At 36.4% G+C, this 24,973-nt stretch overlaps 2 protein-coding genes across 5 annotated transcripts; both read right to left on the bottom strand.

Annotated features, from left to right (window-relative positions):
• Positions 1–1,608: 1,608 nt before the first annotated feature.
• On the bottom strand, positions 1,609–20,360 carry LOC128733959 (death-associated inhibitor of apoptosis 1). Of its 4 annotated transcripts, XR_008411959.1 has the most exons (4): positions 20,179–20,360; positions 18,262–18,307; positions 18,080–18,159; positions 17,612–18,020 (listed from the first exon to the last, which is right to left on the bottom strand). XR_008411959.1 is itself a non-coding variant. In XM_053827878.1 (3 exons), exon 3 carries the CDS (start codon positions 3,475–3,477, stop codon positions 2,218–2,220), a length of 1,260 nt encoding a protein of 419 aa, XP_053683853.1. In that variant the 5' UTR covers positions 3,478–3,870; positions 18,262–18,307; positions 20,179–20,360; the 3' UTR covers positions 1,609–2,217. The 4 variants fall into 4 exon arrangements, 3 of the variants coding, with proteins under 3 accessions (XP_053683853.1, XP_053683855.1, XP_053683854.1); XM_053827878.1 differs by lacking the exons at positions 17,612–18,020; positions 18,080–18,159 and adding an exon at positions 1,609–3,870; XM_053827880.1 differs by lacking the exons at positions 17,612–18,020; positions 18,080–18,159; positions 18,262–18,307 and adding an exon at positions 1,609–3,870.
• A 724-nt stretch (positions 20,361–21,084) lies between these two features.
• On the bottom strand, positions 21,085–23,842 carry LOC128734747 (protein KRI1 homolog). Its single transcript, XM_053829082.1, has 4 exons — positions 23,581–23,842; positions 22,059–23,521; positions 21,822–21,994; positions 21,085–21,768 (listed from the first exon to the last, which is right to left on the bottom strand). Exons 1-4 carry the CDS (start codon positions 23,702–23,704, stop codon positions 21,171–21,173), a joined length of 2,358 nt encoding a protein of 785 aa, XP_053685057.1. The 5' UTR covers positions 23,705–23,842; the 3' UTR covers positions 21,085–21,170.
• Positions 23,843–24,973: the final 1,131 nt, after the last annotated feature.

The raw sequence follows: 24,973 nt of genomic DNA, 5'->3' as shown, positions 1-24,973 counted from the left end.
GTATCTGTCAGAAAAAAAGACTAGGTCTGAAATTAAATAAAAGGAAAACTATTCCAATTAAATTCTACTAGGTATTTATATTTATGTGCGACAGATACGTATTTCGCCTACGACTTGCAGGCTTCCTCAGTGTTTGTTTGGAACTGGAATAGTTTTCTTTTTATTTAATCTCAGGTTTCGTATTCTACCAAGACGCCCCAAAAACTCCAGTAGACTTAGGGTAATGAGCTCTATTCAAAATATATTCATTATACTAAAAGGAAAGTAATATACTAGATTCTATTAAAGCGCAGACAAGTGAGGCCATTACAAACCATTTTTAATGTTTTTGCCAGTCCCCCCTTTAATATTGGCTTTGAAAATCGGTGGGTAAAAAAATTGTTGGACATAAATAATCATTTTTGGTATAAAATCAATTGTCTGTGCGCTCTGTAGCCTAAAGAACTAAAAAAAAAAGAGTGCTATCGCTTCTATCATGAAACATAACATAACAAACATTCAAACAATGTAATGATCGAAAAGCAGTAAATTTTCTTTTGAATTTATGTCTCACTTTTCGTAGATTTTTGCATGAAAAATAATATCGCAAATGTGGGAAGCAAGAATGAATTTGGCTTTCACAACTAAACTTTAAGTAAAAATATTTGAAACGCTTAATTTCTTTGCTTTTTTAAAAAATGTCTGTCATATTTGGTCAACCATCCCTGCTCACCCTTTGCCCAAGATCAAAAGGTCAAAAACTTTATAAAATTTGTAAAAAATTGAAAAACGTAACCGTAAAGTAAAGTTTCAGGCCAATACAATATTTAATGTTCATTTTAGCTTTTGAAAAGTAAAAATTAGCCCGAAGCTTCTCTTGATATGACCGCGGTATCACTAGGCAGACTGCACACTGAACACGTCGTCAGTCGTATTCCATGTAGGTGTAGGTATAATATGGAAACCAGTTTTCGCGTTTTCGCCATACTCATCCACTACTACCCACAGAGTTCGAAATCACAATGATTTCATCGCCATTAGCAAACTGGGAATTTTTTCTATCAAAGTTTTGAACATTGAAACGCAATTTTTGCTGCAGAATACTTGGAAGTAACCATGTAATCTGTTTATTTCGCCGGAAATAACACAGTGCAAGATAAACGACTGCAGTTTCGTATATTCATGTATTGTACACGCAAGAATGCCATACAAAAAAATTTTATCACGTTTCGGTTAAGTTGTTTACAACGGAAATTTTAAGTGTTCATGCGATAACAGAATTTTACCATTTTATTTCAGTGAAATTGACCAGCAAAACGAGTGTGAATTACCAAGAAATCGCCAAATTTATAAGACGTTTTCTTTATCGACCAGCGAGCTTCATGCCTTATCAACTATACTTACACAGTTTACCTGTAGCTTGATCGTCATCGGCACGAAGGATTTAATAATTCCATAAGCGGATCTAATCACTTTCAAGATTAAATGATATTCGACATTTCAACATTTCAACGCTGCACACTGTTATTCGATTCAGGGCTGTACCATGTTTTGCATCTGTAAATTGGACATTTTTTTCTTTCTATATATTCAAAATAAAACATTGATAAAACCGGCATTTCAGTTACATGTTTTTTCAATTTTTTTATTCACATTTCTACCATAATATGTATATACGCACAGTTCTACCGTTCAAACTTTAAATATATATGTACATCGGAAGTTTCAAAATTTTTGATTAAGCGTAAATTTAGTTTTAGTACTTTCTTTAAAAAGGACCAAGCAAACATACAAACACAGAGGTTTTTTATGCGGTGAAGTATCTTTTACACTTCATGATAGTAAAATCTTCGCACAAAAAGACCTTTGCGAGTACAGGTTTCTAATACACTTTTTGCTTATAAATTCGCGAAAAAAAACCTTAGTGTCTAGCTTGCAACGGTGCATACATAGTAGCGGAAAAAGCGCGTTCTTCGCAACTTCAGTGCACTTTCTAGCGGGACCTGTACTGCCGCTCTTTGCATAACAGACCTATTTTCTATAGGTTTCCCTATATACATGGGATTGTTATGCTAAGAACGGCACCGTAGATGTTCTTCAGCTCAACAGAACCAATTAGGGAACCCGGAATGAACCCGGACCCGGACCCGGACCCGGACCCGAAAGATTACACTGCTTGCGGACAACCCTTCCGAAACAAGAGTGGTTAATGTATTAATATATTTTGTTGACAAAATTTCACATCAGATAAATCCTCATCACATTAGTAAAAGGTTTTCGACATAGAGGACACTTAGTAACCGAAGAGGCACACTTAGCACACGCTACAACGTGACCGCAAGGCGAAAACGCTGTGTTGTATTCGTTAACGTAACAGATTTTGCACGTCCGATTGGTATCCAATTTGCGGCTTGGTTCATCTTCATCTTCGTCAACGCCACTACTGGAGGACGCATAACCTATAGATGACCGACTGCTGCGGATGTTGTTACCGATAGGAGTAACTTCTTCCACTGATGTGCCCAAACTGGACGTTTGGGATGAAGGAAGCGAGGTGTTTCCCGAAGCCACTGCTGATGTAGAAGGCTGTGGCGAACTCGATGGCTCCAAGTGAGGAATCTCTATAGATTCTGATGCAGCGGGTGGGTTATTCTTTTTTAACAAACACTGAGCAATATACTCTTCGCCTTTCATTAATTTCAGGTACTCACAATGACTATACCACATGGCATGTTGTTCCCAAGGCTCATCTTCAGCCTCCCAGTCTTTCAGTCCTCCTCCACAACTGAAGCATTTTACTCGGTCACTTTTGCCGGTATAGAAAAACCCAGCGTCACTAAGCTCCTTCGGTTTCTGCTTCATAAATTTCGGCCAATCGTCGTAACTTTCCAACCGTTTCGCTTCGATAGCGTAATTGGGATACTCTGGTCGTTTCTGTTGCGGTTCATGCATCTGCTGATGCTGCTGCTCATACCCAACTGATTCAGTTGACATCATACTAGATTCGGAAGTTAATGAACTCGATGCTGATAGCAGTGATCCATTGCTGCTTCTATCTGATGAAGGTCGATCATTTTCTGCAACCGAATTTCCCCGTATCCTGATGCCACAAGTATCATAACTAGGCTCCGGGAGCTGATCTAGAAAGCTCCCATCGATCGGAATATTGTTCGTTTGACGTTTTCGCAGCAAAGGGCAGTACGGTGACCATCTTAGATGTTCGGACAGAACATTATCGTTTGGTTCCCACAAGCCAATTTCAACTCGGCAGAAATAACACTTGACCATATCGTTGGGTCCTACATAGTAAAAGCCATAGCGGGCCAACTCTGCCTTGTTGATGAACGGAACTAGCCAATCGTGGAAAGATTCCAGTCGAGTGACTTCTGCATGGTACGACACTGCTGATGTCGCCATTGAGTAAGACGAATCATCCTTAACTTTATTATCAGTGTAATCTTGCGGTATTGAAGGTATCGATAAAACTTGTGCAGTCATTTTGTTTCTCCCTGACGTGAGGTACACTGTTTCGGTTTTCTATTCCTTACTGAGAACCGGAGATTGAAGGGAAAGAAAAACGAAAGAACGAAAAACTGTGTTCTAGTCGCGGTGGTCGGATGGAGACTGAATGTTTCTCGCTGTACCAGAGCGGTGATGCAGTTGCTATATGATGCTTTTTTCAAGTGCAATCGAACACTTCTCTGAATTTCTTGTTTACTCTTTATCTTTTTCTCTCGCTCACGTTTAGCAGAAGTGTTATTCACGTGCAACAACTATCGGTTTTCTTCTCAGAAATTGTAAGCACACTTAATGATGATGGTGAGCCTGGTGACGACGATGATGCTGTGAACGAATATTTCGATTTTGTAAACCAGATGAGATATACACGCTCTGTAAAAAAGAGGAAAAGAACAAAACCAATTTAAATTTTCCGGTAAAAATCTGGCCTTATAGAAAATCTTGACGAATAAATGGTTATAGATATGTAGTTTTCAAACTATAATTAGATTGGAGGTTTACTGCAGTCTTGAATCTACTGAACGATTTATTTAAAAACATTCTAGGAATATCATTTAAATTACATTTTGCATGTTGTAGGACGTACCCCATAGGACTTCAAACGATATTCGCCCTAAAAAATCCTCCATTTTATCGGGAAATAAGCCCCACATTTGTATCGCGCAAAAGCAAATGAACTCGCTGGTTACTATCCATTACCAAGCAAGTAAAAATAGCGTAATGGAGACGCATATTTTTCAGGTAGACTGAGTGTAATTCATTTGGATTTTACTACATACCATGTTGTATCTCTGCTATATTTTTTATGGAAAAATATGTCTTCTGTTTCCGAATGTGTGAATTATATGTCGCTAATACTTCAAAATTTATCAAGTCTATATTTTATGGCTTCCTGCAAATACTATCTCCTGCCATGAATTGTACGAAACGAACAAACCGCACCATTTAATTTGAAACACAATGGACCTCAATTGAACATCGACGTTTATATACTGCGCACAACTTTATCAAACGATAATGTTTCTTGATAAGAAATGTCAATATCAAACTGATTACAGACATTTTTAGCCTACATGTAAGAAAGGTTCAAATTTTAATTAACAAGTACATTCAGTCCACAATCATCGGTCACACACAACTATGGGTTATTTTAGCTTTAGCTACTATAATTTTCGTTTGAATATCACCTAATGATTAATCAAATTATTATTGCTACTTAGGAGTAACACTTTTATCAATCAATCAGTATAATATTCACGCATAAATCGACAGTTAACGTTAAAATGACCTATAATTGTGTACTGTAATCTGTAAACTGGAATGATTTTTCCTTTGATATGTTATATCAAATAGATGAATATTTGATGAGATTTGATTTTCGCTATAACTACACATTTTTATGACTTGTGTGGCAACAAAGTCCTCGAAAATACTGAATCATTGTTTGGTGCTGCAAAATGTTGCACTATTATCATTATTATTTACTTATTCGTGCTGAACGGATGTGGCGCCTTCAAAAGTAAATTTGCGTCGAACTTGTTATTTATCTTCTGAAGTACAATAAGTATCAGTAAATACTCGAGAAACGTAGCTTGTGAAATTCCGTTGTGAATCGTCCGTTGATTACACTGATAACGCTATGTGGAAATTATTATCAGGGGTAATTAGAGTATTTTTCCATTGATAACACGATACAGTTGGAATTGATGCCAAGAAATTACTAGAATTATTTATTGTGCAAGTCATTTATGCTATATTTTATTAAATAATAAACTGTCGCCAGCTACAATTATTCTCGATGGAAACAGTTAAGATTAAATGTGTTTATCAAGTTCCATAAAATTTAATAAAATGCGGAAAAGAAACTCGTATTATAAATAAAATAAAATAAATACTATATTGCATTTACTAGATTTGTTGTGGACGTTTCTAGTGTAAGATATTTTTCCATAAATCATTCAGCACCGAACGCTGGATGTTGCAACTCGACGCGTTTTGCTCTCGGTCTGACCCAACAACATTACCAACAAGATTCAAACCCCCAAGGAGGTACTGTGTGCTGTGTTCCAAAGCAAAATCTCGATTGAACGGAGACTGCCTTTGTCGGCCGTCACACATCTTACTCGCGGTTCTCTTCCCCTCGTCCAACCAGGTCGGTTAATGCCTACCAAAGCAGCGTTCGGAGCCTGGGAATGGAATGCAGAACAGCAATCTTCGGGCTTCATCTCTCAATCCCAACTCTCCCTTGCCCATGCTGGGCTTGCATGAATGTGCCTGGTCTCTGCTGCGCTGCAAGATTCGTGCAGCCTACAAAGCAAGAAATGTTATAAATAAAATATAATTATGCTCTGAGCTCGCTGCAGCAATAGCCAGGTCGGCTCAAGTATCGAGTGAGAGGCAACTTTTATGAACCGAAAGTTCAAATTCCGGAGTATTCTGCGAAGGGAAACAGAAACAGTGTGGAAGGGTAAATGTTAATCGTGTAGCCTTTTCCTCGCCCAGGTGATCTTTGGCCGGTTCTTGCGATCCAACGAGTTTCTTGAATGAAAATCGTGAGGAGGTGGTCTATGTAGCCAGATCATGCTGCTGCTTGCGGAATGTTTTCATTTTATTACGGTTTTCATAGCTGGTTATAAACAGTGACGAATTAGAATGCTGATTTCAGATGTAGCCTACAAAAACTTGGAATAACCGCACCCATTTATGACTTATCAACTGATAATATATCATACTTTTTTTTTATCAAAGCACGTCCACAGATTAGTAGGTATTGATGGTCTGATATTTTCGCACAATAAAGTTATTGCTAGTGCCGTTATACTGAGCAAAAACAACCAGTTTGTTCACTCATTTTGAAATCCTTACCAGGAAATATGACGAACCGTTCGCTTCAATCATTATCACTAATTGATCCACGTTTACCAGAAGTAGAAGTACCATTAAAGATACAGATTACAACTTATGGAATTGGCACCTGCCCAGTCACGCAAGTTCAAGTCTTGAATGCATACGCTCACGGGCAACACGCTTCAAAAATTTAACTGCAATCGATTATCTGCTTCTACTCAAGCACTCCATAAAAGAAATTAGAGCGCAAGAAAATAACATCTGCTGATTTTGGAAATCAAGGCTGTCAGCTACCATCTAGCAACCTAAGCTAACACAAAGAGTCAAAGCTTGGCAACCCTAGATAGGTATTGCAGACAAAACAAAAAAGGCAGTTGCAGCTGCCCATCATCAGCTGTAGGTACCAATCGGGTATTATAGATAAAAAGAAGCCATAAGAGAAAAATGCCATGTGCCCAGAAATTCCATATGTTTTGTTATACTTCATTTCCAGCACGAACGTGCATAACGGCCCGCTCGAATTCGATGAAAAGATACTCTCCAGCTGCCTTTGGGTCTGCAAGAATGAAAATTAAGCGGTGTGTAAAGAGAAAAGAAGACCCACCGGTCTCATCTACCGGCGCTTTTTCATGTTGTCGTCCGTTTTTATGCTCTATGCATGTACTGGTCAGTTCCGCCTTTGGCATGTGTCAGAGTAAATTTATAAAGGGTTGGTTCCATCGCGAGTCACAGTTGTTTGAGACGGCTTGTGCTACGGTTATTAGCAAGTTAAGGCATGAATCCAGCCTGCAACGCTTGTGGTCTGAATGAAAAAAAAAATATATGCATTTTTTGTTAAGACAAAACAACGGAGTCAACAAAAAAAAGGTGCTTAGCGAGCTATTTGTGTTATACTGAAATAAAAAAATATCACTGAAATCGTTCTAATGTCTGTTTATAGAGGGGAATTTTGGAACGAATCTTTCGCATAAAAGCGATTTGAGTGTAGTATGAAATTATGCTCTCTGGTTAGAAGACAAGTTCTGCGGTTTATAACACAACACTTCACAAACATTAATAAAATTAGTTAAATCAGATATATTTTTCAAACATACCATCTTATCTTTCGAGTGATAGAACTTTCTTATACCTTAGAAGGGGGGAGGTGAAAAAATATGGCATTTTGGTATATTTTTTCACTTTCAAAAATATGCTTAAACATCGTTCAGTTTTCGCATACCAGTTCCAGATGACAAAAAAATTATGACGCCAGTAAGTGCTTTAAAAAACCTGATTTAATCCACCTAGTGGTGAAAGGAACCTTTGTTATACGGTCTTACTTGCTATATGAGATAGAAATCGACATGTCTTCGGAACAATATTCATCTATTAGTTAACGTTGCATTGTGCGTTGGTTTACATAAAAATTTTGGAAATTGAAAAGCTTACAAAATTTGAACAAAATAGAAGCACTTACAAATTTTGATAGTTCTTTTTCTCATGAAATTGCTGAGTAAGTTGTTACTAATGTGGGTAAGTGCAAGTAAAAGTAAGTTGTAAGTAGAAATGTTATTCTTTAACATATACATTGCGTAGTAAAGGTCTAGTTTATTGGTTTTTGAACTATGCATAATTTCCTGTAATGCCATTCTATTCGATTCACATCAATAAAGTTTTCTTGAAAAAATTTCATAAATTTTTATTAACCTTCGGTTACTCACGCTGTTGTATTCTGAACAACATGTGTAGGTATTTGAATGCCATATTTACCAATCGTTGTTTAACTAACGTATATTCTTCAATAAACTTGTTATGAGCAAAATGTCTGAATTATTCAAAGTAATAATACTTTAAATTTGTTAGGAAAATTGATCACCATAAACCGACAGCACAGAAACGAAGCAAGCAGCATGTGAGGTGTATCGCTATTGGCCCCAACTGGAATTTTTTCACGTTACTTCAAGACAGATTTCTCTGTCTTCGCTGAAGAGATAGAAGGTTACAGTCTTCAGCAAAATTTCTTGTAATAATATGCTCTAAAACTTTGCAGAACACATCAATGTGTTATATTGAAACTGAAGAAAAATAATTTTTTTATTTCACTTTTAGGGGGATTAATCAAAATTTAAATTCTACCAAATGACAGAGCATTCAATTTCAAGAAACTCTTTCAAAGGTTTGATAAACTTAAAACCAAGTTTTCCTAGTCAAAACTCTAGTGCGCACGTTTTCTTTGGTTTTGGCTAATTGCGCGCGAGTAACTGTGTTGCAAAAGTTGGCGCAAGCGTTCGAGGATTAATATCTTTTTACCGGTAAAACCAATTATTATGAAATTTTGCATATATATTCGTAGTGTCAAAATCTCTCGTTTGATATTAAAATAATTGAAATCAGGTAAATTATCTTGGTTAAAATCATTATAAGTTATTGTTAATTTTGGTGTGGTGTATACGATTGCTCATAACTTTCAAATTAAACGTCCAATCCAAAAACCATTCAATAGTGATCTATCCGGCTATATTACCTGCCAAATAAAACTAATAGCGCATAAATCGGTTTGGCCATCTCCGAGAAACAGGCGATCATTTGAACCTTATCAAAAATGGTTTTTTAAGGCTAACTTTTAAACTGCTTGTCCGTTTTCAATAAAACTTGGTAAAAAGTTTAGTAACAGCAAGAGCTTTCGTTTGGTAGTAAGATCGTTAAAATTTGTTGCGTAGTTCAGGAGAAACGCGTGTCACGTAGTTTTCACATTTTTGCTTATAACTTTTAAACGAAACGTCGGACCGCAAAGCAATTCAATAGTGATATACTAGACAATAATACCTTTCAAACAAAAGTAAAAGCGATCAAATCGGTTCAGCCATCTTCGAGAAACAGGCGATAGAAAATAAGCTGCACATACACACATACACACATACACACATACACACATACACACACACACACACAGACATTGCTCAGTTCGTCGAGCTCTATCGATTGGTATATGTGATTCGGCCCTACGGGCCTCGGATCAATTTCGTGTTTTTCGACCAATTTCTAAACCTTTGTTATATAGTATAACAAAGGTAAAAATTTGAAGTTGGAGTGTTTCGGAAGATATTTGTATGGCCGTAGGACTACGTCTTAACGCTTGTGTCGGCGTGCAGTGCTCGTCGGGTTAGTAAAATATGAAATGATTGCAATCATGGAAAAATGGATTTATGATTAGTCAATTTTTGACAACAAAAGCATTAAATTTATAACTTAAAGAAGCGGTTTAGAAAAATCTTACAAAGATTTTTGCACTCAAGCATATAATAAGACAAAAATGCATTCTTGATTTTAGTTGATTTCCTTAGAGCAAAGTAATAACAATAAGAACAAATATTTCGATCTGTAGACAGAAAAACAAATAAATAACAAATTTTGTACAGACTCTAGTCTCTACAGCATATTATAATGAATCCAATCGCAAACTTATTTTTCTCACATGAAAATAATTGGATTTGCCTTGTTGTTCACACATACACAGCATGGTTTGTGCAAACTACCGAGTAGCTACGTTGCAACAATACGAGAGAAATTGAAATCGTAATGGCGGAGAACAGGCCACACAATACAACCCCCTTATTTTTTTTTATTAAATTAGATCATCAAATTAGATCATCTTTGCACTACCAAAGCTGGCAATCATCACTAGAAACCATCTGAACGGATATTTGCTCTAAACATGAACTATTTTTGAAGCATCCACATAATTCAGTCGATACATGATTTGTGTATAGTTCGCGTGCCTTTCATTTCTTCCATTCACTTCTAGGCATGATATATATAACTTTAACACAATTGACGAAGAGGATGTTATTATAACTTACCTTAGAAACGTTCATATTTAGTTGCCTGATAAACTTCACCAACTAACTAAACTGAGGGAAAATAGGCTTCGAGAAATTTCAAAATTATTACGACGTAATTAAGGTAGTTTTCTCTCGGTTGAGGAAAAACTCAAAAATAGCACACAGTTAAATTACACGTCTGAAAACAACAATACTACGCGTTAACCGAACTCCGAGCAAGGACAGAGCAAACTGCACAGGCTGATGGCCGCTGTACTCGATTCAAACGTCCCCCTGTGAACGACGAAAGCCAATCGTAAACACATTCCACTCTTCGCTTGTGTTAGTTACAGTAGTCAACAGAACATAAAGAGGGAGCGAGGGTTCGTTGAAAAATTTTCCATTTTCATCAAATCGACATGAAATAAAAAATATAGTTAAAGTAATTTAGTGTTCTCTTATATAAAACTACAAGACGAATAAATTCTAATTTTTCACTGACAGCTTTGCTCTAGCCTCCCTTATACAACATAGGGTATCAAAAGGTGTTATGACGCAGGTTGTATTTTCCTTAAGATTAATTAGAATTTGAACTTGCTATATAATCATTACATAGAGCACGGGAGGGTATCTTCAGCCCATCAAGCGATTGCATCTATTTTTCAGGCCTATGGCATAGTTCTAGTGGAAGAACAGGTGGTTTTGACGTTCTTTGAATAAAAAATAGTAGATCACTTACAGTCTTGAGAAAATAGTTATAACATATTAAAATTGTATGTCGGCAAAATATTTTTATTGGCGAAAGAAAAGGCAAATAGGCTGAATTTAGAAACCTGCTGAAAATACTCTCCCGTACCCTATTTATTAAGATTTTTTTCTATTAAGTTGAAGCTGGAAAAAGCATGCGTCACATCTCCTCCCAGTTATGAAACAGACTGCTGCAAATGCGGCTTGGGTTGGTTTAATACATAAAAAGGGGGCATCAAACATAGCACTTGAAGCATAAGCAACCAACACATACTGTTGCTGAAAACGTATAAACGGTACATGTAGTGCTGACGAAATCGGAGAAAAGTTTGTTTCAAGAAATTAACTACAGAGCATTCTGCGCCAATATAATTGGCATAGTAGCAGTTGAACAGTAATAATCCTTTTTCCCCTATGACACAGGATCTTTCAAAACTGTTCATATCGGCATAAATAGTTTTTATACTGTATAGTGGCGCTGGCTATTGTATGAAATCTGGTCTAACCCTCATTGCAATGGCAGCAACGTACGGAGACAACGAATCAGCCATTATTGTACACACGATCATCGGGTGAATGAATGAAACGTAATACTACACAGGCGCTAGCAATTGCTATGCCCTACCACCACATGGAAAAACAGCGTAAACATTGAGGACTGAAGAATGCGCATTATGGGGAACGAACGAAATACATACAAAACATCCTTTGATATGTACATCTAACAGTGAGCAAGTGACTTTTCATTCCGACTCATTATTTTAGCAATATGGGAAAAATACTATAAATTATTTTTATTTAATTGTTTTTTTGAAACGGTGGTTTAACAATTGCTGAAGGGACGGTAGGGGAAAGTGATGAAAAATTTTTGAATGGAGGGGAAAGAGTGGAAAGGTGAGGGGGAGGGTGGGTTTTTGTTAGCTACGCTAAATAAGTTGTGGTTGTCACTCCTACCTTTTGTCCAATGCTGGAAGGTGCATGGGTCGAACCAAGCTATAATCTGAGATTAAAACCGGATTCGAACCCACAACACCCGCCAGGGCATGTGGCTCATTGTTACTTGTACCTTTGAACCATAGAGTCGCTGGACCAGCGCAGACGAAGTTCACTGAATTTCAAAGTTTCGACAGATTTTTCAGAAAACTGGGAGTTCAAAATGAAATGCTTAAATTCAACCTCCATTTTGTAAACCAAAACAATGAATTACATGATATGACAATAAGACCCGATGAGAGCAATTAAGGGGAAGATGTGGCAAAAAAAAAAACAATTTAAAAAAACTACAAAAATTTAAAAGATTTTGACTGGAAGTTTATCCGTAAAAACCAAATCTATTACACCCAAATCTCGTTTTACGTCCACTATTGGGGAGACGTAAAGAAAATCGGTCGTAAAAAAAGTGGACGTCAATTCAAATCTCGGGCGTAAAACGAGAAGAAGTTATTTTGAATTTTCTAAAACCGTCAAATGATTTTTGACGACGACGTTAATTCAAATTTTGGACGTGAAACGAGAGGACGTTAATTTAAATTTCGGACGTAAAACGAAATCATGTAAAATGAATGGACGTAAAATGAGATGCGTGTACTGTTTTTTATGTATAAGGGTAGCCGGGCTAGACCGCCACATTAAGCAAAAACGCCTGTGCAAAAAAAAAGTTGTGGCACAATTTCTAATTTATCTGCTTTAAATGAACAATTGATATATGTAAAAAATTATTTTCTATTTTTCATGGAGGTTTGGACACATTAAAAAAAATGAGTATTTTTTCCATGCGGGGTGAAACGCGCCCACCAACCGGGTAAAACCGCCATTAGCGTATAACTTTAACAAATTTTAACCGATTTGGATAGAACTGGTGGCATTTGATTCGTGAATTTGTCTTATTTAAACAAATTGAATCATGTTGCTATCAAGTGATATATGGTTTCCGCCAAAGATAAAATGAAACAAACAATATGGGTAATAAAGTTCTAGTAATTGATCCGCTGGGTCATTTTTGACATTTCAAATTGTTCTGTTTGATAAACTAGACACATATTATTCTTGGGTTGCTAAGAAAATTTGCTTTATTTTCATAAAAAAAAGTTTATTCTATGATGCTTGGCCCAAAAGTGATGAATTATTGAAAAAAGCTATATTCGAGAAAATTAGAAAATTGCCATAGCGTCCGCCAGGGGAAATTGGTAGCTTAGATTTTTCACTTTCAACGTTTTGCGTGAAAATGAAAGAGAATAGAGGAAAAATGATAGCTAAGTAGGACACTCGTTTTCCTGCTGCTGCCATTGGAACATTGCTTTTAATGCAAGACTTAACGGTATGCCTTTTTTGCGTATACGTCACATAAGAAAAGTTACCGAAGATACCCTGGTGAATTTATGCGCGTTATCGCTAATACATATGAAGAGGAATATAGACATGAATAAACATCCGGTGTTTGAGTTCATACTATTCTCCATATGTACATTCTAGCACATACTCAATTTTCTTGCCAGTGAATCACAACTGGGCACATTATTCCTTATCCGTACATCGCTTTTGGTGTGCTTTCGAAAATATGTTATAATGAATAATATAACACTTAAAAGAAATCTAATTTTTAAGTATAATTATTTTCAGAAGCCCGTGATTAATTGACATTGACATTTTGTAATACAAAATTACAAAGCATTTTAAACAAAAGCAATTGTTTAGTATGATAACCTAAATCTTCCCAGTAATTTGTTCATTCCCCACAGAGTCAAAACCATGGTTTAAATCTGAAGTAGCAAACAGGAAAAAGGCACCGCACAATGATTCAACTGATAATGTTCGTTCAACCAGTTCAATGAAACAACAAAGAAGCGGTTTCTTCCATACGATAGAGCACAATGACTGATGTTCTGGATAGAATTTCTAAATATTTAAATTAGAACGAATTCTTTAGAGGCAGGCTTGAATAACACAAACAACAGAGACGATGCAAGACGAAAAAGAAGACTAAATTTTCATTCATAAATTAAGATTGCATATGTGTGTGATCGTTTCAAGTACAAACGGAATGACTCAAAAAAGGCACCTTCATGAATGAGCATGTTTATGCATTGCTTCATTGAAACCCTACTAGAATATTTTTTTTTATGAGTCGTGGTCTCACAGCTCCAAAAATAGTAAAGTTTTTCACTATACAATTTGAGATTAACACCAAACCTCAACAGTCAGAATTTATTTAATATCTGATTTAAAAAACTTTTTTGATTGGATCATAATATAAACTATAAAAAAAATTGCTTACGTTTTCTTGTATATTTACAAGAAAATATGTATAAAAGGGTAAGCACCTTGCCTATAGAAATTCATATTTTAAGATTCAAGTTCTTAATAGTTATTCTAATGTAAATCGAGTTGGTACAAGTTTTCTAAGATAAACAGCAAACTGACGCGCCAAGCCAGAGAGAAATATAAAACATTGCCGACCGGCAAAGTGTTCCTGAATAACGGTTCAAAATCCTTACAGACGATTTTCTCATCCCACGCATGTTAGTTTCGGTGATTTTTCGATTGATCCCTATGCTTCGCTCGAGAAGAAGCGAAGAGGAACATGGGAATAAAACAGGCCTGACGCGAAATGGTGATATGCCACCAACAGATTCCCATGTCTGAGAAACGTAAACAAGAGACGAAAAATAAAACTAGAAATCCCAGACAAAATTCCTAGAAGGATAGATCTGAGCGGCTCCATGAGAGCCGCTATCGTCTGCGTAGAACGCTCGAAGTTATTTATAGAATTAAACGTTCTGTACGAAGCAGAATTACACCATGATGCAATGCTATGCCAGAACTACTAACATCATCTACTGTCGAGTACAGGATTAAGCCATTATAATCCAAGTTTGCAAAAACATTGCACTCTTTTCTGGATTTTGGAAACCGGTATTTGGAGGATGTTAACTTGGAAATGTTCTATGATTTCACCTCTTCAGTCGGTCGGTGTCACGAACGGTTTTACGGTAAAATCTGTTATCCTCCAAAAAAGGGCATTGAAATCTTCTGTTTAAAAAATGACAAGCTAATTTTAAACTACAGCATTGCGAAAATTAATTTTTCATTGATTCATTGGGAGACCAAGTGTCCTCGAAAATGTCCTGCATTGACTGATTTTTTTAATAGGCATTCAAACATTGCTCCAAGCATGGCTACAAATGAAACATAGTTGTTCTAAACATTGACAAGAGTTTTTCAAGAAGCAAAACAAAGCCATGGGTATTAAACGTACTTCAGAGCTTGACCCTTCTTTATCGACAGACTTCGCAGCCGGTTATTACAGTATAGGAAAATTACGGGGATAGTGCAAAGATCTTATTAATTCTGTAGCGGCACCGATCAATCGAAATTCGAACATTCGACGACTGGCTTGTTAGGCTAGCATCGTACCCTGAAGCTAATTGGGCGGGCACGAATAGAAGATGTCTGCTAATAAACACCCCTATTCTGTATTTCGAACGAATCTTTATCTAGTTCGACTTGTTTCGAACGAGGTGTTTTGCTCATTTTTTGATTTTGCTGACCGAAATATCGTTCGAAATACCAATCCGTTCGAAATATAGAATAGCGGTGGAAGTATTGTTTAAACAAGTACAATCTACTGAAAAATACGTGTAATTTATGATTTGTGATGCAATGTAATCTAATTTTATAATTAAGCTGGCTTATAATAATTTTGTATTGCACCAGAACCGCATTTCTTTTTATCTGGTGGACTTTTTCTATGAAAGAGCAATCTAGTTTAGTTTTAGAAGTTCGAAAAGTGCGCGCTACTCGGGATCCTATTTTGTTCTAAAATATTAAATTTCATCTTATGAAAAATGAAACATTTGCTTTTAATTATACTATTTATTTATCTTTTTTTATTTTACGGATACGCAATTCGTCTCTAGCTTGCAGGTTTTGCCATTGTTTAGTTCGAAACAAAGTACGCCAGAGACGAATTGCTTAATAGAAGAATAGTAGAATTAAAAGGAAAAATTGTCATTTTTCTCTAGCTTGTTACAGTGTTACCTTTACCATTTACCAATTTGAAAGACCGTTTCAATCATGTAGATTACGTTCTGTTCAGTATCTGACATCATGAATCGAGTATCATGAACTCTGAAATTTGATCGCATAAAAAACCGCCAGTATTGAAGTCAATAGTTTAAATTCTTGGAATCGTTAAGCAATCCTATAGGCATTAATCTTCGGAAAGACTTTAAAAGAAATGCCGAAAGTTATTTCTTTCGTCCTTCATCGCCGTCGTTCGACGTCATCCTTCGATGGAAAAGGCAGAGACGAACAGAATCAGCGTGATGCACGAACGCATAGGCTGCCAATAAAAATAGACGAATAAAATATCCCAATCTGGAGAACAGAAATCAATCGATCTATTAGATCATGGTTTTATTTGTCATGCTTTATAAGCACTTTGCTCATCGTGAAGATGTATCCCATGGCAACAACTGCAGTCGTCGTCGTGATAGTTAAATTAATTATCCAACTATAAATGTTATCAAAGCAAGAAAAGGAAAAACAATAAATCCTACTTTTCTTTTATTAAAACTTGACTCTAGCAGCTTATAGAATAAATCCATCCCATGAGAATTAGGAACTACTAGGAACAATTATTTTGCCGGAAAAGCTATTGTCATAGTGTTTGAAAATTTCTAGTGTCGAAATGCATCAGGCACATAATTTTATTTCAGCGAGTTGAAGGACTGCTGCGAATAGCTACAATGTCGAAGACTTTTGCTAAAAATTAAATTTTAACCTTCGATTGATCAACCGAAAGCTCAACGTAATCTAATCAATCAGGCACAGCATACTAGTCCAGAGCCTTTTTTTGGTGCGCATTACGTTTTGAGCGGGAAAACTTGGTTTTAGCTTTATGAAACCTTTGGAAAAGTTTCTTAAAATTAAAAGTTCTATCGTCCAGCGGAAATCAAATTTGGATTAATCCCCCTAAAAGTGAAACAAAAAATTTATTTTTCTTTTCTTTTGTTAGATCATAGCAATCTAGGCTAGCAAACGAGTAACAGTTATTCTTGGTTTGTCAGTTAACGTAAATGCATTAGATGTTATAGTTTGAATAGTCTTTCATTCAATCAAGACACTACAAATTGGCGACGAGGATAAAGCCTGCAAAATCCCGGAAGAATGGCTGAAATTAAAGAAGGCTGACAGAATCGGGGATAGACAAAATCGGTAGCTGACAAAATCGGAACATTACTGTATTACTATGTAAAACTTTTTATGGCAAATTTGTGGGCTGCAGCATATTGCTAATGGGATCTCATCGTGACTCGCCGCCGGTCAATTAGCTCAATTTTGTCACATGATCGGCTAAATGAACGTCACTTTTCAAACCACGAGAACTTAGTTATTCAGGTTTGGCTCGTGGTAATGGTTCTAGCGTTACTTTCTGGCAGAGCTTGCTGAAAGGAAAACGATGCCGGGATGTGCTCAAAGTACTTAGTTATTCTTCATGGGCCCTAGGACTGCCAGCAGAGTTAACACCTTCTATAGCCAGAAACTAGGATGCTCGCCATTGTTATAATTTTGAAAAAGATTACTGAAACACCATTAGAAGCAACACAGTAAGCTAAGTTTAAATTTCAATGAGTTTCCAGAAATTGTCGGTCAACTCTCAAGCATTGAGTTTTCCTTTGGTTAAAATAATTTCAGACTTTCGCCAAAGTTCACAGATAGCAAGAAAATCTCAGAGCAATTTATTTCCATTCACCATTTCTTTTTCTATATGTATTTTCTGGTATACGACAGTATACACAGCTTCGTGAAAACTGAAATGTGCATTTATTTATTTATTTATTTTAAGTGTCTCCGTCAGCCCGAATGAAGCTGATGTTGAGGAATCATCGCGCAACTCCACTGTAAGAACTGCGATAGCCGGAAGGGGCTAGCTTGGGTTGCGGTAAGCGCTCTGGAATGCAACGACCACCAACTACTTTACTATGGCTGGCTGTTATTCCCAGCTCGAGTCGACCAACAACGTCTTCGATATCTCTCTTTCCCTCTTTTCCTTCTTGTTTTGCTCGGTCAACCCGGTGCAGATGTACTTGCCACAGCATCAACATCAACGCATTAATTGAGCTGAAACTGGAAGGGCATTTTACATGGTAGAGAGAAGCAAAAGAAAATCAACCATTTATCTTTACCCAACATGCATTCCAACGTTATAGGGTAAAGGTTATGCGATCGATCGTTTGATGATACGTTGTGCTACAAATGTCTGTTCCTTATTTTTTCATACACAGTTAAACAAAAATAAAACAACAAAATATTCAACAAAACGAATTTTTAATAATTGGCCGTTCAGCGGCTAACAAATAAAAATTACCTTTCGTTTCTGACTTCTATTGTCTTCTGATAAGTGAATGGAAAATCTGAAATTTAAGAACATCGTTGCATGAGAATGGATTAGTAATAGTGATTTGCTTAAAAAATCAGTTTAATTCAAACAGTTGAGCGACACGTTAAAATATGTGTAAAGTTTTTACTAGAATTCCAAACTATGAAAAAAAAACCAGGATTAATTGTTACAGACAAGAGAGATTCTGTAGCCAAAAAAGGACGAGATGTACATGATTTCTTTTCCATTACCCTATAGATACACGCCAACTCGTTTCCCCAGCTACTTGGCTGAGAAACCTTCAAGCGATCGTAAAAAGACCACACTAAACAGAGAATGGGTAGGAAACAGCGATTTAAGAAAAACAACATAACGGCGGCGATCCTGTGTTTTTGCGAGTTCCTTTTGACCCCATCGTTGCGACCAGCAACTATAGCTCTGAGAAACTTCTCGCGGAATAAAGAGAACTTTGAAACATACCACAGCGTGCGCTGGAATGCCCCGAGAATCATAATAAGAATAATAACAGCGAAGGCGACGATCGCAACGTTGAAGTAGTACTACAAAATTAATGTGTCTGTGATGCAGTTCAGTGGAAAAGATCGAATCAAATACGACAAGAAACCATGCGCTGAAAACAAGAAATGAGCTTACTATAAATAAACTTGCTCGCAGAATTTGAGATGCTTAAGGGAAATATTAAGGACATTATAAATTAAGCAGAAAAACGATTACACGTCCAAAAAGCCGGTTTAACAAACACGAGTATTCTTTCCTAGACCAACCAGACTCGAATTAATGTTCAACTAAAAACTTACGATTGAAGAATGCATCATTGCACTGATAGATGGAGAATCTGAGAAACCGTAAAACCGTGTGAAAGTTCAACCGCAGAATGACTGCAGCAAAAAATATAAGTGATGGCTGTAACAACAAGTTAGATCATATAAACAAAAATGGACTTGCACAGCTTACGCTGAATCATTTCATGCAGACAAAAAATGAATTGCAAAAATCATTTTTCGATGACTACGCAGATGATGGATAGTCACATTCACACTTCTCGCGAAAACGATCGAACAAACAAATAGGTATTGAGTTGGTGGAACTAAATGATGACTAAAGGAATTTACAATGAAGCATCCAAACCGGTTCCTGCACTTCAATTTTTGTTTCGGTTTTTTTATGTTAAGCAGGAATTTTAAAGGCTTTTGACTGGCACGTGATCTAGCCGCTTTCTAAGGATTAAATAAAGCCTAATTGAAATGATTTATAACGAATAATGAAGTTTTATATTAGGTACATAAAGTGTACCGTGCAAGCACCATATTCAAAACAGTGCCTAATTCTGAACAGTTGCAAAATTTTCTTAAATATTGACAAAACTCTAGCTATTTAAACCATTTTAATTACAGGAAATAATCAGATGTAGTGATTAAATTGTTTAAATAGCTGAAATTTTGTCATTATTTCTGAAAAATTTGCAACTGTTCAGAATTAGGCACTTTTGAATATGGTGCTTGCACGGTATATGCTATATGCAAATTCTGTAATTTCTACCTTTACAAACAATTGACTGTATCTTATTTTCTAATTTACAGATGGTATTAAAATGTTTACAAAAGGATTGGTGGAACTTTACTTCATTTGTGACAATTTTAAGACGTTTTTCAATATAAAACAATCATCATAATAATGCTACACGTTGCAATGCAATAAACCGCATACTTGGCAACCATTACAAAGCACCTTCGCTGCGCAGGCAGTACGCAACCGCAGCAACTCTTTCACACACACAATCACAACACAAAAGCTTCTCCACTTCCTGCATTTTCTTTTAAAAATGGCTGACCGAACAGTTCAGTGGATTTCCCTTGTAGAGAAACAAAAATTGAAAAATCTTACCTGTAATAAGTATTTCCTTCACTAATTTTTATTGTTTATGCTTTAGCATGTAACCAAGATCCATATCCTTGCTGTGGTTGAGAAAAATTCGAGCTAGTTCAGGCACAAGTTTCACGAAATAGAAACATCACACTTTCCAAATCCCGATCGAATGTGAAACGTACGACTGCAACTGGACTGACTGACGAACGACGGCCAACGGACGAGCGATCATGCAAAATCAGGGATGCCAAATACTTCTTCAAAACCTAGAATTGACATAAAATTTGCAAGGAATCCGATTACAATCAATAGCCCGTACGACACACCTAGGGGTTCGACTGTCTTCAATATTTAAAAAATATCTGCAAAATGTTTAAACCAAATTAAAAGTCCATTTTTACTTAAATAATATCTTCAAAATAAATACATACTTTCATGTCTGGCATATCTGCGTGATGAGGGCTATGCAGGGTTGCCAAGTTTGTTTTTTTAATTTGAAATTGAAAGAAATGTTATGGATGTTATGCCTTCGACTTTCCAGCTGAGCTCAATCGATCGAAAATCTGTATGAACGGCCAAGAAATGTTGCATTGCGCGGTGCATGAGACCATAACGTCACACGGCACACGGGAACACAACTGATGTTGGACTAACAAAGCCAGTCGTCGCATGTTCAAATCTCGACTAGGCGGAGCTGCTAGATAGTCAGTAGGATTGTTGGACTAGCCCCGTAACTGTCCAGTACTCTAACAGCCGACTGTGAAGTCTGTCGATAAAGAAGGGTTAAGTTCTTAAGGACGTTTAATAACCATGGCTTTGCAATCAATACAGGAACATATTTCGAAAAATAGGATGTTCAACAGTAATTCAGGACATTGAAATATTTCTTGCATGCAACCATAATTTGAACATTTAGTTAGCTATTTTATCACATGCCCACGTGTTTTACTCAATTTTTATTTACAATAACATATTCATATAGCTTTATAAAGCTTGTTTTATTTACCCTATTAGTGTTTTTTCTTATTAACATCTTTAAACTTTTCATTCTTCATGCTAAATTTGCATTTCGGCGCAGCTTTACTGTCACCTTGCAAAGTTTGGTCCTGGAGACGTTCCTTCCCTTTCCCGCCATATTTGAGCTTGTTGTGGAACTTTTTCGGGTTAATGCCAAACGCTCGCAACCGACTCTCACTTACGTTGGGAACCGAGTCCAATAATGGCAGCATTTTTCTATGCTTTTTGGAACCAGATGCAACAGGTTCAAGATTTGTCAATTTTCGTTTTTTGGATTTTTTGCTTTGTTCCTGAACATGATGATTGCTTTTGTCGCTGCTATCAGCTTCAACGGTTTGTTGTTCCGCATTCTTAGTGTTCCTTTTTTGGGATTTTTTGCCATATTGAATAGCGTCTACTTCACCATGCTCATTAGAAGGATGTGTGGGCGAATGCTTTTCTTTTCGTTTTTTCTTGAATTTCTTTTTTTCGTCGCTTTTCTCCAAATGTTGATCACCGATAGTCTTATCAACTTGGTCACCTTCTTGTTTACTAACATTGATTTTTTTACTTGCCTTTGTTTGTAAGATTTCATCATCTTCTTCAGGATTGCTGAAAAAAGATACAGTTATAACAAAACAATTTTAATAAAAAACGATCTATACCTTTCTTCTTGTGACTTGTAAAGACTAGGCAAAATTTTTTTCTTCAACTCTTCATTTTGGGCTTTTCTTTTGTAAACTTCGCACTCGTTCAATTCTGCATATTTCGGTCTAATTTGAACGGTTTTCTTAACACTTGCCCAACGGTTTAGCTCACGCGTATTGGCCATTAGGATCTAGCAATGATAGAAAGAACTAATAGTACATTAATTTACCACTTTTGCATTTTCAATATTTTACCTCTTCAATAGTTAATCCAAAAGTATTTGGTACTGTTTCTACGTATCGAAATCGGCACGGTGTATCTCCAATGATATCCTCGTAATCCAGCTTATAGTACTCATCTATATACTCTCCATAAGTTTTCTCATCTTCCGGGTCAAAGATCGGCTTTTCCTTCTTCAGTACCTCAACAAATTTCGAAATCCTTTTACCCTTCTTCTTCTTGCTCGCGGTTGCCTGAAGCATTTCTTCCTGGAGACCCATTTTTTTCTTGTGCAATTTTTCATCATAATCGGCATCCATCACGAAATCATCATCTTCACAAAAAGGTTCATGATTTTGCAGCCCTTCTGATTCACTCTTTTCTCGATCATAATTTTCAATACCAAGTTCTTCATCCAAATCGGGAAACTCTGGCTTCTGATCGCCTTCATCAATTTCATAATAGTCATCATTGAACATACGACGCATACGTCGGTCATGTTCTTCAGGATCAAAATCCGATTCCAGCTGTTCTTCATTGATATCCATACCATCAGTAGCAGCAATTTGCTTCAATTTCTCGATTTTATCCTTAATTTCCTGCAATTTAATAGCTTTTAACTCTTCTAGTTCGCGTTTTTTATGTTCTCTTTCTTTTTCCTTTCTTTCTTTTAGAGCTTGTCGCTGCTCTTTTCTTTTGTTTCGTTCTATGCGTACAGAATCCTCAACATTTCGAGGATACCGCTTAATAAATTCGGAATCTTGTTCCTCAAACCGAAAATTATACTGCCTTTCATATTCTTCCTGCTTTTCCAACTCTTCCTCGTCCTCTGATGTTGCAACTATATCTTCGTAAGATGGAATATTTCCAGAACCATCAACAAATCTTTTATTTAGAATGTAGTCCTTTAAAAATGCCTCCTCTTTCGAGAGCGACTTACTGCTCCAGAAATCTTTCAGAGGTTTGAGAATTTTGATATCATCTGAAGGTGGTTCCTTTGTTTTTCTATCGGTCAGCCATTCCAAGTAGTCTGCCTGTTCTTTTTCAGCATCTTCTTTAGTTTTATCACGTTTCTTCAATAAACCTTTGTCCTCCTCCAGCTCATCATCATCGTCCGTATCAATCTGATTTAGTGCTTGCTTGATTTGATTTTTAATATGCTCTTGCTGTTGCACCAGCGAAGGAGATTCAGCCCTTTTATTTTGAGCATATTGATCTTCTTCGTCTTCGAAAATACCACCTTTCTCCACGATGACTTTACGTTCATAATCTTTTAGAGTCAAAGGTTTTTCTTTCTTTTTACGTTTCTGCAACGCAACTTCCTCGACTGGTTTAATATTTTCGAAAAAAGAAGGTTTTTCTTCATATTTAGTAAGATCGCGCCTTTTTAAATAGGCCAATGTCCGGAAGAACTCCTTATCAAAATCAGCATCTACAACTTCCTCGTCGGTCGTTTCATCGTCACTAGAAGATTCTTCGTCTGATTCTAAATTTTTCACTGCAATTAAAATTAAATTAACAAAATGAGACCTTCCAGAATCGAAAGAGCAGACTTACGTTGGCCCAAAATTTCTTTCTTCCGAAATTCATTATAATGCTTGGCATAACTTTTATTCGTTTTAAAATCCAATGGTTCACTATCCTCTTGGTCAGATTCGTGAAACAGTTTAACTTTTCCCATGATTGATTTTTTTTATACAATTCTGATAACGAAACAGTGAGTTCTTTATTGAACACGTATTTAACTGTAATTCTTTCTGATCTAAATAAATCCGCGAACTAATAGGTAATCGTATAGGTAACACAAAAAATCATGCACCGCAAACGGAAGCCCACATTTTATTATTTTCATTCATCATTTAACAATGTGTGGTGTGCCTAAAAGCGGAGTGACGACGCTGTCAAAACGGTAAACCTCATACACCGTAAACTAAGAAAACTCAAAATACGTGCTTTTCACTCAAGTCGGCACTCTGCTAAATGTCGGTGTGGCGAATTCATAAATAACTAATTATTAACCTGCTTCAGGTCGACTACTGTGTTACCTGACTCATAACGAACCCCTATTTCCGAAATTTTAAAATCTCTCATGCTTTTATTTTTGGAGTAAACATGTAATTTCTTAAATTTGTAAATTTTACATAGTTGATATTTGTATGCTCTATTCGAATTTATGGTCAATTAAACGAAAAACTACAAAGTTTGCGAGTTACGAGACCTTTCCCCGTATATAACGTATATTCGTTATGAGTCAGGTAACATAGTAGCACTTACTCAAGTAACATTTTTGTTGTATAATAGCTTATTAGGCTCTTGTTCCACGGTAACTAGCTGTACAATAGTTTAATAAGATATTGTATAACAAAAATGTTACTTGGGTAGTTTTAATCAAACTGCTCTTAAAACGTTAATTAATTAACCGAAATTTCATCCCGGTTAAACTGACAGCATTCAGTTCGAAGTGCAGGTAAAAACTCTCTAGCATTACGATTTACTGGTCTATCTGTCAAATTGCGCGTATGGCATATCGTTAATAAGTTTCGGTTTCGGGTTATCACGAACACAGATTAAGAACTGAATTACCCATGGTTGGTTACCCTTGATTCGTGCATAGAGACTGTCAGGGCTCTGTAGCCACAAATTTACCGAGTAACAAACGGGTGGCTGTATGATCTACCCCATCTGCACCTGTGAAAATGGATTTACCAAAAACAGTCTATAACTGACATTTATGACTGACAGCCGTATTGCGAGATTGTAGAGCTCGTCGATGCTAACGGCCTTGGTCTAAGAAGGTTAATGTAAGAGTAGAACGGAATTTTGAAGCGTCAACGCGTTCGTCAAAGATATTCCGACAGTTTGTCGTCTCAAACTGATACAAACGGATGAGTTGAGGCATAATTTAAATAATTATAACATAAATTGTTTGGTAATTTAGTTTTGTAGTTTT

This window comes from Sabethes cyaneus, chromosome 2, assembly GCF_943734655.1.
Source record: "Sabethes cyaneus chromosome 2, idSabCyanKW18_F2, whole genome shotgun sequence".
NCBI lineage: Eukaryota > Metazoa > Arthropoda > Insecta > Diptera > Culicidae > Sabethes > Sabethes cyaneus.
The sequence above is the reverse complement of the archived record's forward strand: the minus strand, read 5'-3'. Positions and strand labels throughout refer to the sequence as shown.